Genomic DNA, 15,015 nt, shown 5'->3' on the forward strand with positions numbered 1-15,015 from the left:
TGAGGTACCAACAGGTACAGATCTGCTACTGGTCCAGTCACTGTTCTAGAGGGAGTATAGTAGTCTATGTGAAGCTACAATAGAAAGTGCAGGGGTGTGACTGGATCTGTACCTGTGGCACGCACTTTGCACAAATGCATTACACATCTGCACAGATTCCATCCCAATACATGCACCTCAATCTGCAGGGGCTCTAATCGCAGGAATTTCACAAGAGTTTGAGAACTTCTTCCACATCGTTTTGATGGATTTTTTTTACCCCCAGATTTGATACACAAAATAGCCACAACTTGCATCAGCTAGTCTTCGAGTCAAGCTATACAAAATTGAATTCATTTTATTAATAGTGGATCCGCTCTTGTCAACATCCCACATCAAAATGAGAGAAGGGGCTAAAATACAATTGTAATAAATATGGCTTGGTTTCAAATGAATGGGAGGGGTGGTTTGACAAGAGCATGTCCAGCAAACCAGTATGAAACTTCTAGAACTCTGCAATTCACAGATAAAGCCTTCAGTCATGTTTGGAACCTTTAATTGCCAGAATATAGTTGCCTTTTAAGGATATCTTTTAAATTCCCTGCTCTGATGAGTATGTTTCCACAAATACAATAAAAATTAAAAATAAATCATATAATAACACATCACAATTGTTTTGTTAATTTAGTTTTAAAACAAGCAAAAATCAACTAAAAGGGATGGGGGTACAAAATATAGGCTTAAAAAAGAGAAATTAACCATTATGGGGGGAAAAGCAATGCAGGCTATGTTTTAATAGTTTAATTTGTATGTGTTTTACCAATTAATCTTTCATAACATATCCTGTCACTTAAAAACATACAGTAGTAGATGAAACTCTATTCCTGATAGTCACTGTGGAAAAGTGGAATAGTTTGAAAATAAAATAAAAATAAAAATGTAAGCTTTGTATGAATAGCAACATAAAATGTTGAAATCCATTTGGTATACTCATATTTAATTATTAGTATTTACTGTAAAGATGAACACCTACATTGTAAAACATTGTCTGAGCAGTGTTCTGAAATGTACCCCTATCCTGCCACTGCCCCATAAACTTTACACTGTATATAAAATGCACATACAAACCTAAATGATTACAAACATGGCATTATCACATAAACACCCCCGGTGAAAGAAACTAAAGGAGGCCGCCCTGTAACATTAGCTTGGGATTCAGGAATCTGGAATATGTGCACAAGTCTACACAGAGTAATGGATGCCTACAGTAGCTTCTTGCTGGTTGAATACATTGAATTGGTTCAGTACAGTCACTTCAGCCATGGCTTGCTCGATCTACTCTAGCAGTGATCCCGGGAGACAGAAGCTTCAATAACACATGAGACAGAGAATGGAGCCAGCGAGGGGAGGGGTCATGTGTTATTGGGAGTTCACAGACACTAACCTCATTTTCAATAGCAAGTGTGCACGTACGCAAGTCTATATCAATTGGGCGCTTATCAAAATACTTTCTCAAGACCCAATACAAAAACAAGAAAATAACAGAGATATGAAAATAATCAAATACAGAGGCTTTAGTCTCTGGGGGTAGAGTGTTTAATAATAATAATAATAATAATAATAATAATAATAATAATAATAATAATAATAATAATAATTATTAGAATTGGAAGCTTGAATTGTACAGTATTTTTGCGTCAGTACTGGGTCAAATATTTTTTCAAAAGTCAAATGCATATCCATTTTGTATTGTTAAACAGCTGATAAACTATTACATAGCTCTGTTTTACAGTAGAGAAATGACAGAAGTACTCAAAATACTCTTTCAGACAGCAGAATGTGTGTTGTTTATTTCAATTGTCAGTTTAAACACTAAATTGTGGCAGGGCTGCTCAGCACAGTTTTATTAATATATATTTTGTTATACTGTGGCACGTGCAAAGGCGAATATGCCTGAGAGGAATACAATTCTGGTATAAAACTAACAAGAAACAACTCATGCCACCATGAAACCAGTCTGTAAAACTGAATCTCATCTCTTATATCAAACTGGGGCTGCTGCTGGCTGCATTTGCAATCTGCACGCCAGACATTACGAAAAACACAAAGATCCCCAGTTTATATCACATCCGCCTCCAATATATCCCAGACAGTATAATATATCCACAACCCACGTGTTCTGTCTTTATTTTCTTCCTGCAGATTTAAATCCCCTTCACATTAAGTAACTTCCACCACCAGTGTGTGTTGGAGAGATGGAGTTCTGCCAGCCCGCTATCCCAACTGGGGCTGACAGAGTTCCAGTTAAAATCCATTCACTCTCAATCGGCTGCTGATGGAAATGAACACATCTGATTTGAAATCAATTGGCAGATGGAACTGTGGCATTAGTTTGGAGTCGTTTCTTTCTGTTCAAATGATTTGATTCCTCTCCGAAACGTTTTTGCACTGACTAGGTTTGACGCTTCTGAAAAACACCAACACAATGCTAGTTTCATTATTTTATTTATGCTTACCAAACTATAAAAAAAAAACTTTTTTAATTGCTTTTGCATTTTGGCGAATTGTTTTCACTTACAAAGACTGCCTGAGTAATTTCTTTAAATGTGGTTAGTGGCTGTGCAGCACATGTATGGCTAGGTCGCCATACTAACACTTACAACGTATTGTCTGGCCTCATACGCGTACGTGGGTTTGCCTAAAGTCCTCTTCATGTGCTCTTTGTGATAACAGTAAGTACGACTCTGCTGAAGCATTGGTGAGAAAGAACACATCTTTATTAATAGATACAGAGCTGCGACTGCCTACAGCATAAACAAGCCTGCTTCTTATCAGTCACTGGGCGCTCAGGTTCAGCATGTCTACAAAACTGCAGTTCCTAACACATGGAGTGCCCCTGTCAGCTCGAGACACAGTTAGATAATCTGTGCTTTCCTAATGAGGTGGATGGGTCTGTTATTAAGCTACAGTGTATGCCTGCTACACAAACTCAGCTTTCTAGTGAATAGCTGTTGGTCTTGAGCTAACCCTCTAGCTAAACAGTAGGCTTGTTCCATCAATTTTCCAATCTCTTGCATGCATTCTCAAGTAAGAAAGGTTGCCCGCCTGTACCACTGTGGATCTGTTTCAGAGCACATCCCCTACTGTTGCTGCAGTGCATTTATTTGTTTTTGTAAAGTATGGGGTCAGGAGTTAAAAGGGTTACTTAAGCCACTACAGAGCATGTTTTGGGTAGTTACAGACTTGGCGACAGGCTGTTGTTGCTGTGCTGTCAATGAGGCAATATGTAATGTTTGTTTATCTGTTTTTAGTTTAGTTTCAGTACAAGACCTTTCTTAAATACTGTCCCCTAGTGGACCTAGCACAAGGTTACGTTGCCAGGGAGTATATGAGTTTCCTCAATCAAAGGGATGCAAGTCACATGTGTTCCAAACTGCACAGGGTTAATAAACAAACCAGGGAATCCTATTGTTATATTTATGCAAATAGACAGAGCCTGAGGTTACTGACATTGAAGACTGACTTTGCAAATGTAACCCACTGTGTTTTTCTTGTGTGCGGTTAATAGCCTGGGCAAACACAGACTATTAAAACACTGTAGTCCTGAAACAAAAGTTTTGACAATGTGTCTTTATATGTGCTATGTATATCAACCCATAGTTCATAGGAAGTAAGATCAGTCTGTGGTGTTGGTGCTGCTGCAGACTTTCTTTCTAAACAGGGCAGCCGCTGAAAAACAGATCCACCTTTGACACCCAATCCCACCACCTCTCCCCTCCCTCCTCCCTCGGGAACAGGTCCAAGCAAATCAGTAAATGGTTTCATTTAAATGCATATAAAACCTGTAAAGAGAAGCGTGCCAAGGAAAATGCATTAACTTAATAACTACTGACGAATTAGATTGGGCTTCGGGCAGCTGTGTTTATATTAACTGCAAAGCAAAAAAACAAAACTAAATTAAAAAATTAAAAAACACAGTACATGGGCAATGGGAATAAATGACACAGTGAAATAATGTAATGGCTTTTTTTTAAGCAAAACTATATATGATGTGCAATACTGACAATACTGACCCCCACAACTCACCATGCTCTCTGAAATGTTTTCTGGTTATAATGGTCTACATGTTTAAAATGCATTGAAATGCGTGCAAATTGGTCTTCCTTAGCAGAAACTGTCAAAACGGAACTGTTATTTGTTATAGTCTGCTCACTAATAATCGTGGAAGAGGAAGTTCAGCACAAACAACATACATGATTGATTTCTGCAAGATCACGGCCATCACTTTTAATCTCTGTTTTAAAATTCACTTCCTTTTAAATGGTGGAAACCTGCCAGGAAAAACCGACAGCTACAAGTAAGAGTCTTGTTTGTTCTCTGGTTCTTTTACAAATTAATCGACTAAAGATTCTTACATGTTAAATGCAAATCCTTAATCACTTCAGAACTAGCCTCCTACACAGAATACTGACTCTAGTCTCCACTATAGATGTTCAGAAGTCCCTTCACTTGACCAGTTCACAAATATAGTAAAAGTCTGTATCGTCGAGCAATGAGACTTGGGACAGGGAGGCTGGCCTAGTTAAAGTATGTGACAACAGTGTTGCCCCTACTATTTTTGATGCCCCACTTCCTATTTTGAGTACATACTGTGTGATAGTATGATTGTAGCAAAGAAGTGTTTTGCCACCCTGGGACGCTCTTGTGATTGAGATGTTACAACACAAGGGACCCTATTTTAAAAGCGAGTGCAAAAGGCAAATTCCTTATCCCGGAGTGGAATATAACTATCGGGACAGGGTTTCAGCAAAGAGCAGTCAAACTGTTAAGGGGTGTGCTAATATACTCACAGTTGCCTTCAAGGAGTGTTTGATGGCAGGTATTAAATAAATCCATTCATTAATGTGTTGATTTCAAAACAAGAAAGGCTGTCCTTCCCTTACCTTTACAACCGAGGACCAATCAATGGCAATTAACTTCCGCACTGTTTTAAAAGACGATTGGAAGTGAATTTTTTTCCAGCTTTTCTTGTTTAAATTAACACATTAATGAATGTATGTATTTAAAGGGTACATAAGGACCTTTTTATTTTATTGTGTTACATGTTTCCATGTGTTGCTACAACTGTTTACGTAAGGTGTGTGTATTGTTTTAATTTTTTTAACTTTTGAATTGCATTCCCTGCCTCAAGATGGCTTCCCATGTACCTGCATGGACTGCTCAGAACTACGTTTCCCATCATCCTCCTGGTCACATATGTAACTGAGATGGATTTACCAGTGAGCAGGAGGATGATGGGAAATGTAGTTCTGCACATACCTGTTCAATTATTTTGTACTGCACACTGAAATGCGGTGGCCACAAAGAGTTCTGCCCAGCCCGACCATACATTTCTTTTGCAGTTCAAATGAAATTACCCCAGCATTGAAACGGGGTAACCTGTAGTCTGCATTTACTGATGGGCGCGGATCTAGATTCAGAAGAATAAAGGCCACTTGGGTTATAGCCTCAGCTGGAGCCAGGAAACATGTGAGTGGAGGATGGGCTTCAGATAACCTTGTCTGCTTCCCTGTCACTGTGAAGGATGGACTGACTTCTCTGTGGAGGTGGATAGATGGATATTCACCCAGAGCAGGGATTGAAACAGCTGAGTCAGGTACCTGTGGCCAATTGGGATTGTATATGAGTGGACAGGGGAATCCTAATTGTACCCTGTAGAGATTTTAAAACACAGGCAATCACAGAGTCACCTGCTGTTCATTCTGCTTCTGCAATTATACCAATTAAGTATAAAAACAACTTGTAGTGATTACTAAATTAAACCCAATTCCTTTTGGGTACATGAAACCAAAATTTGACCCAATTTGTCATATCTTTAGGTAAACCTCTTTTTAATTGACCAGATGATTTACCTAATGCATCCTTAAATTCAATATTCTACCATGCACTCAAAATACATCATAACATGCTGATTTCAACAGCAATTTCATGAATATCAGACTGTATTTTATTTATAAAAAACAGGCTTTGTGACTTGTGAATACGGTCCAGTATCACATTACGTTACACCGCTATGGGTAACTTCATCTACACCTATATCATAAGTTATATAAATGCATCCTTAGATTAGCAGAAGCCTCAAAACTAATAAAACAGCATCGTGGGCATATTATTCAACTTCTGTTAATTATTTTTTAATCCTAGCAGCACCAATTAATTTAGCCTGCTGTATAAATAGCTCATTTAACTACAAATGTACTAATAACATCAGGCCTGGTGGCCAGGCTTCCTCTAGTAATGCAGTGTTAGTCTGCAACCAGAAATGTGGTATCCAGTCACATGATTTAGTCAGCTCTGCCACTTAGCATCCAGTGACTGCTACTAGAAGTACATTCGTTGGCATAATTCCTTTTGTATTGACTTTAAAAACCAAATGAGACATAGCTGCTATCGGTGGAGAATCTGGTGCGTTCACAGAAAGCAAAATAAAGATTTTACACTGTAGGATAAACTCTAAATGAAATGTCCAGATGTCTCTGAAAGAGATGCTAGTGTAGCCGGCAGATGTTGGTTTAACTTGTCTTAGATAAAGCGCAGGAAACCGTGCGGAAGACCGCAGCACAGGACAGAGGAGCTGATGCTTGCAGGAAGACTGATTGGGGTGATAATGTCATGCTGTCTGACACTGTCATTCTGAACAGTATACAAACATGCAACAGGTGACAGAAGACTTGAAAGAGTGTGAAGTGTCCAGACTACCAGAAAGAAGGAGGTTTGTGACTCCTAGGTAACATTACAGACAAGCCTCACTCAGTAGAAATCTCGGACTATTCACTAACAGCTTTTAGAAGTACTCTTGTTAAAATTCCACTTATTGTAGTGAACAGTAATAGCTACACAGTTCCTAAACATGTGGTTTTTACTGGCAAGATAAACCATACTGAATTTGGGAGAACTGCAGTGGTAATGTCCATCTATAAGCTAGGTATCTTAAAAGTTATATTGTGCATGCAGCAAGCAGGAACCCCTTGACAACAAGCAGTCATGTTTAAATGGCATTCACATGGTTAAAAAGCTGAATACATAACCGGGCGTTTGACTATTTCAGGACTGAGGAGGGCAAATTGCAAGACCGCTGGCCCCAGACTTGAAAGGGCTTGGTGTTCTATACTAAACCAATGTAGTGTGCTCTGAGCTGACTCCTACACTTGGGTTGAGTGCAGAAGCAAAGCTCACCGCTGTACTTGCATATTGAATTGAAAGGGGCTCCTCTCCTATATTTGCCTCTTGTTTAGTGCATGTCCCTTAAAAACAGGCCTCACAGCATTTGTTGCCTTGTAGTTTGTGTGGTACGAGCACAAAACTGTATCTCATGTTCTAAATTGCTTAACTGAACCAATTACCCTTTCCTAAAGTCGTTCATTATTTCATTTTACCTTTCATTAAACCTGGAGTGGGATGGATAGACCTTCAGGCCTGAGTTTGGGCACTGCTTCCCATTTTGATATACATAATGTAGAAACTGACCATTCTATGTGGTCAAAAATACTAATATTTATATTAAGCGGCTAAAATCTGTGCTGTGGTGGCAACTTAATGAACAACATAAGAGCTGCAACTTGTTACTAGGTTTGGCTTCCATCAGTAGTTTGTACTTTATGTTTTTTGTACTGTATAAGGTTTGTCTGCAGTTTGAAAGAAAAAAAAAATAGAATGCATTCCATAGGAAACACACCTACTGGAGCAACTGATAGATTAAAACTACAAGGGCGTGCAAGAGCGCTAACGAGACTAAGGAGGGACTGAGAGAGAGAGAGAGAGAGAGAGAGAGAGAGAGAAGGGGAGAGGAGATCCTGTATGAATAAGTACTGTAGCACTGCCTTAATTACCTTAGTGCTGCCCTATACCCTATATCTAATAATTACCCTCACAAAAATACACGGCAGGATATAATCAGCATTACTAATGAAGTATTTTATATCTTTCCAATGCAATACGCATGTAGTAAAATAGATTAGTACTGCAAAAATGATTCTGTCCGCAATACCAAATGTAACCTGCTTAGTTACCATTTTACATACCTGTGATTTAACATTTAAATACCATGGTAATTATATAGTGTATACTTTACAGAATACTTTTTTTAAAATTTTCTGTTTCAGCTGGTGATATTTTAAAACATTTCAAGTTTAAAGCACCCTGTGACCTCAGTAGAGCTCTCAGAATCATGTCTACCCTTCAAGTACATCTGGTACACCAAAGTGTAACCATTAACCTCTCCCCCCTGTAGCACTGCCTCTAGTGGCTGTACATCAAGCCCATCACTACAGTGTTGCAGAGGAACAGGTACATGTCTAAGCTAGACATGATTTAGAGAGTGCTTCTGTGGCCACAGGGGTGCTTTACACTTCATAGTTTAGACTGGAATGGTCTATAAAAATAATACATTAGTTAAGATAACCCTGAAATTTCATAGCCGTACCAAGCTCTTTAAATGATCTACATTTTGCCACAAACAAGGCTCATAACGACAGAGTCATCTGAGTTCCAAGGGTATGCAATCAGCTTCTCTAACTGCACAGACTGGTCTCGTTAGTGGATCTCAAACAGCATGTAAAACGCCAGGGAGCGCTATTTTAATGATTTGATTCAATAGACCCTGTTGTGTCCAAAATACAGCAGCATTACTGCAGTCTACAGTATTACTGCAGTCAATTTTTTTTCTAGTCATGTAATAACCGACATAAAGAAATGAAACGCAATACTGTATAGAAGAGAGTGTTTGCGCTCTACAGTAATACATGCACGGCTATTTTACAGATTTTTTGCAGCTAATTCAAAATGAAAGCATACTGTGAAGAATCAATTTTGGTTCCTAATATTACGAAAGGGAATTTTAAACTTTCAGTGTTACCCGAGGTTATTAAGAGTTTGAAACTGTTTACAGACTTTCTGTAAGGGGAGAGTATTTGTGACAATGCCAGAGTACTTTTTCGTACAGGGAAGGAGAGCGAGACAGAGAGAGAGGGAGATCCAGAGGACCACTTACCCCGCGCTTTAGGCTCCGGAAGCAGTGCAATTTGGGTTTGGAGGTCATGAACTCGTTGAAGCGATGGGAGAGGGGCTCCTTGTGCTGCTTGGGAGACTGGGGGCCGTTGGGAACAGCAGAGGGTGAGGGTGAGGCAGAGGCGGGGGGAGGAGGGGGGGGCTGATGTGGGGATGTTAAAAGGGACATAAGCTACGAGTAAGAGATGGAGTTGTGGCAGAAGGAATAAAAAAGGATAAAAAATAAACACAAAACGAGAAATAAGGCTCAAAATTGAACACAAGAACAACAACGAAATATCAAACAATATTTGAGCCATGTTTTTTTTGTTTGTTTGATTTTTAAAAAAGGAACACAAAAGAAAGTAAAAAATGCAAAAAAAGCATGAGTATTAATAGAAGAATAAGAAATATTTTGATAGAAAGCCCATGCAAACTTCCCTTTATTGTTTTACAAACAAATTCCACAGATCTTATTAGAATATGTTCTTCACAAGGATTACAGTTAACTTTTTTTCTGGTAAATGTAATTAAAATTGCTGAAAGTACAATTATGTACACAGCCTTTGGGAATCAGAGATGAGATCTAGTCTCTCTGTATTTTGTAATGTTTCATTAAGGGTATGCAGACACTACACATAGTAAAAACAATATTAGCAGTGAAAAGAACAGTAATTAATGAAAAATAACTGAATCAGACTGGACATATCTTAGCAAATTATACTACTAGAACTGAGCTAATAAAACGCTATACTGTACTGGACTTGAAGTGCAATACGCTAACATCCACTAACTGGGAAATTCTCCAGGATTGCATCAACCGCCTATGCATGCCCAGACGGAATCTGGGTGGATTTCCTAGTACTGTAAAATGTATCTTTCCTGTCTGTGAAAAATCCTATGACTGTTGAGAGTCCTGTGATCTCATCCACAGCATTGATCTGACATAAGCATACACATATTGTCAATGATGATGTACGCACAAGATGGGATTTATACTGAGCTGATCTGCTATAGCAGTTGTGCTAAGTATTCAGTACGTCAATGGCCAGGAATTGGTGGTGTGAATATTTCTACAGAACCAGCTCTGGTTATTTCCACACAGAGTAATGACATGAAATGTCAGGTACTTTTCTTTCTCAGTTTTGGGAATCCAGCCTTTTTCAATGAATCCAGGGAGGTTTTCAAAGAGAAAACAACCCTTTGGAGTCATTTAGTGGAAAAAAAGCTCTATGGATTTTTTTTAGTATTAAAGACAGAGAGAGAGAGAGAGAGATCTGGGAGAGTCAATGTAAAGAAAAATGAAAAGCTGTGGAACTCAAAACAGATCACTGCATTAGTTTTGTTAGAATGCGTTGGAAGAGTCAAATGACCATGGAAGACACAAAAAAAAAACGACAAACAATATACAACCAATAAAAAAACAAATAGAAAACACAAGACTTTAAAAACGGGAACAAAAAGAGACTTCAAAAACGTGATAAACTCAGCAACACCTCAAGCTATCAGTCTACTCCTGCGCTTGGAGCTACGCTCTCTAGATGCCTCGCGGTGACCTGCATGTAGACGTTCTGCACCGCGTTCAGGAAAGCAAAGTCTTTACCTTGTTTTTCTTGAACGGCCACAGCTTGACTTTGCTTTTGCTGCTGGACTTCTCGGGCTTGCTGTCCCCTCTGGAGTTGGACAGGCTGGATTCGGAGACTGTTCGTGTCATCGGCTGGCTGTAATCCTCAAACTCCACATCCCCTGGAGGCTCGAACCCTGATTTGTATGCTTCTATTACCAGCTGAGAGTCCTGCCACATGGGAGAAACACCTGGTTAGAATATATATACATAATCTATATATATTCTTCATTGAAAAATATATATAGATTCATTGAAGATCATATATAGATAGATAGAAAGATAGATAGATACGCTATGTTATATATATATATTGAACCTGTACTCTAATTAATGTCTTACAGAAGAATATCAGGCGCCTCCCTTTTGTAAAAAAAATACCTATTTATCTTTATGAAGTATTTATGTTTATGTACTTTTGGCTGTTTTTTTCTTAAAACTGAGTGGCATTCATTAGCTGTTGGATAATACAGGGATGGAAATAAGACTATTATTGCATAGCAGTTTGGCCCATTCCTGGTTTTACTATGAGCTTAATAAGACGCACCTGAGCTTGTTGCCTATACGCTGTGGGTAATCAAGCTCTTAGTAACACCTTCCATCTAGTTTGTTTGTGCGGATGTTTCTATGAAAGCTTGTGACCCTTCTTACTTCTAAAGGCTGTTGGATTGATCTGAAATTTTGAATGCTGGTTCGTAATGGGGGACTAACTGGGCACTGTTACAGACTTTGATAACAAAGGATTCCCCTTAAAACCACCCCGCTGTCTAATTTAGTTGTTGCCAATTAGTTTTTATTATTTTCTCCCCAATTTGAAATGCCCAATTATTTTATTATGCTCAGCTCACCGCTACCACCCCTGCGCTGACTCAGGAGGGGCGAAGATGAACACACACTGTCCTCCGAAGCGTGTGCCGTCAGCCGCCCGCTTCTTTACACACTGCGAACTCACCGTGCAGCCGCCTCAGAGCTACAGCGTCGGAGGACAACGCAGCTCTGGGCAGCTTACAGGCAAGCCCGCAGGCGCCCGGCCAGACTACAGGGGTCGCTGGTGCGCGGTGAGCCGAGGACACCCTGGCCGACCTAACCCTCCATCCCCCCGGACGCTCGGCCAATTGAGCGCCGCCCCCTGGAAGCTCCCGTCCACGGTCGGCTGTGGAATAGCCTGGACTCAAACTCGCGACGTCTAGGCTATAGAGCGCACCCTGCACTCTAACGAGTGCTTTTACTGGATGCGCCACTCGGGAGCCCCACTTCATTTAGTCTTTTGGGGGGAAATGTCAGGACTGGGTCATACACAATTCATTATCAATATAGAGCTGTACACTAAATTTCAGTCAATAGGTGGCACTGTGGTACTGCATGCTAGCAGATACAAAGCATGTATTCAGCAGGATTGGAAAGTGCTGTGATTGTGATATATCAGCAGTTGACTGAAGTTATAGATTTTGCTTTAGTTTCTAACATTTTAAATACTGTATACTATATTGAATAAAGCATTAGAATATAATCTAAAACATTTTAATATTTCAGCTTTTGCATAGTTATATTAGGGCAGCATGCTCATGAAAACAGCTGCTCAATTAGCAGGGAAGATTTTGGACAGATTTTAATCTTCACATTTGGAAATATAATTTTGCATGTCATTCAACCCATTCCTGTAATATCAATATCTGCATACTGTATTGTCGTTCATCTTTGTATTGCTTTATTTTCAAGGGAAACAGTCATTAAAACTATAATTAGAAAACCTAAAATTTCCATTACACCCAGAAATGATTCAGCCAGAACAGCGATTTGTTAAATTGTTGTTACAATTTTGACATCTGTTTGAGTAAGCAGTAGTCGTGTAACATTAATTCCAAGATACCACTATGGAAACACTTCATAGTTAGTATTCGTTTTGTTTTTTAAAGATGATAAATGAACAAATAACTTAACAACAATTACATACAAGTACTTTATATTAACCTCATTATCTTAGCTAACAGGAGAAAAGTTATACAATTGATATACTATTTCAATCTCAGTGTATTACCCTATTAATCCTAGCAGAACTACACAGAGACTACAGCTTTATCAGCAATGGCAACACAACAGACCAAATCTATTCTATATTTGACCAGGTTTCACCAGGTGAGCCACTCGGGGACACTCTACTTGCGTTTTAAGGTTCTGTTTCCCAACCTGCCGGACACATAGCCGCAGGCTAAGATAACATATGAAAATGTTATCACTGTGGTATTGTTCTTCCAATAGCTCGTACCACTGCTTTGCATTGCTACTGCAGAGACACTTCATTTTCATTGAAGATCATTTGGTATGGGTTCTGTTAAACACATCACAGGGGATTTAGCAGGGCTGCAGGAAAGGAGTTAAATGAAAAGCAATGACATCACTTATTCCTCAATTTACGGTTCTCTTTTTATTTGGTATCCGAACAACATCTGGAAGGTGCAGCAGCCCTGGCTTTGTTCCAAAGATGAATGATTCACAAACTGGGATGGGGACAGTGCACAGATGTGTGGATGTTTAGAGCTAATGCAGTATTGAGTGAGGAAGGGCCAAGGTTCCAGCACTAGTTATTGGAATGCTCTCAAAGCCTACTTCAACCTATAGACCAGACTAGAATACTAATTTACTATGAGAATTAAAAACAGGAACTGAGGTCGAGAATGTTTTTTTTTTTTAGTATTCCAAGAAAGGATTGTAGCAATGTAGCCTGTGGTCGAGCTGTAGGAGATTGGGACTTCACCAAAGTACACAAACATGTTATTTTCATGCCACGGTCATCCATGGTTTGTCTACGGTTATGCTCACCGGGATGCTCTAATAAATCGAGTCTCAGCTGGGTTTTGAACTCAGGAATACCAGGCTCCAACTTCGTTCAGAGCACAAGACCAAACTGCTTTAAAAATCATTCGAACATTCCTAGCCAGTATGGTCGCGCCATTCACTGAAATTCTAAATCATTTTCTTTCTCCTGTACCGCGGGGCATTGAAATACTGAATTGGATATTGTAATACTAACAGCCACTACGGTGCAAGTCTTTTAATACTGAACCTTAACCAGAAAAAGCAAAATGAAACCTGCACAACTAAATGCAAGTGACTTGCAATTTGTATCTTACAAAAACAGGAATTATCCCACACGGAGACTGACCCAGGTCTCCATTCCTGTGTTTTTGAACAGGCATGGGCAGTGGGCTAGGGTTCCAGTTCCTGTTGTGACAGTATTCATTTCCCCCCGTGAAGACCGGCTGTGTATTTTTATACACTCTAGTGCTCGTTATTGGGAGCAGCAAACAGGGCCAGAGTGAAGGACACAGTGTGGAAGTAGATAGTGCAGCAGGAAATGGAGACACACAAACAGATTACACAATCTCTACACCTCACTTTAACCCTTCATTGTAAGTTTGGCAACACAGCGGACAGACTTTAATGTCATGCTGCACAAATTACTCAATTGCGAAGGCACCACAGGAAGACCATTTTGGCTGTATCACCCTTGAAGACAGAAGCAGTAATTTGTTGAAGAATTAGATTCTGCTATTTCTCATCACAACTAATACAAAATGGAAGAGCTTTGAGCTAGCCTTGACGATCAATAATCAATTGCATCTCTAACTGCCGTCCTGCCACTGGTGGTCGTGCACCCTGTTGACACCTGTTATGGCAGGTGTTACTAATAATTCCATGTGAATTTCACATATTTGAGATGCTTTAACCTCAAAACACCTTTTGTACTGTGTTGTAATGAGCAAGGATGGAGTTCAGGTCTATATCACTCAATGTCATGTGAATGTTGTAACTAACAAAGTATGGTTTTCAAACCAAAGGCTGAATGTTTCAGCAACCTTCAAAAGTTATTTAAAAAGCCTTATTTAGAATGAGCCCTCCTTACTAATCCTTCCTACATATTTACAGTTAGCATGATCATTTTTATTTTTACATTCTCTCATTGCATGACTTTGTGAGCAGATGGAGGGGAAAGGCGTGGTTTCAGACCATTTGTTCAACTGTACAGCATGGGAAGGCAAAGAAAACACCATCTATCTATTTATCAATCTACCGTTATATTACAATATAAGCATACCTGCCTATATTCGAGGGAGCGCTGATGCACGAATATAGAGGAACACACACTTACTGCATTTGAAGTAGAAAACAGATCAACCAAAAACATGAATTAAAGGACAATGAAAATGCCCAATGCGCTATGTGCAAATATATACTGGTGTCAGTGCAATGGGCCAATACTTGAGACACATGCTCAAGGGTCAGTATATAAAAGCAAAAGGAGGCTGTGCACTTGTTTGTATGGCTATACAGTAGAAACACTCCTGTATTTAAGAGTAGATCAGAAC

At 39.4% G+C, this 15,015-nt stretch overlaps 1 protein-coding gene across 30 annotated transcripts in view; it reads right to left on the reverse strand.

Annotated features, from left to right (window-relative positions):
* Positions 1-15,015, reverse strand: part of LOC117962555 (formin-binding protein 1-like) — a 103,847-nt gene that overhangs the window by 14,622 nt on the left and 74,210 nt on the right. For 8 of the 30 annotated variants that reach the window (XM_058987014.1, XM_058987011.1, XM_058987013.1 and 5 more), the window contains 2 exons: positions 10,628-10,819; positions 9,029-9,217 (listed from right to left, as the gene is read on the reverse strand). In XM_058987014.1, the coding sequence (XP_058842997.1) occupies positions 9,029-9,217; positions 10,628-10,819 (381 nt within the window). Of the gene's footprint in view, positions 1-2,639; positions 2,724-9,028; positions 9,218-10,627; positions 10,820-15,015 lie in introns of all 30 variants that reach the window. The other 22 variants (XM_058987005.1, XM_058987007.1, XM_058987008.1 and 19 more) reach the window with 7 other exon arrangements.

Source organism: Acipenser ruthenus, chromosome 15 (genome assembly GCF_902713425.1).
Source record: "Acipenser ruthenus chromosome 15, fAciRut3.2 maternal haplotype, whole genome shotgun sequence".
Classification (NCBI taxonomy): Eukaryota; Metazoa; Chordata; class Actinopteri; order Acipenseriformes; family Acipenseridae; genus Acipenser; species Acipenser ruthenus.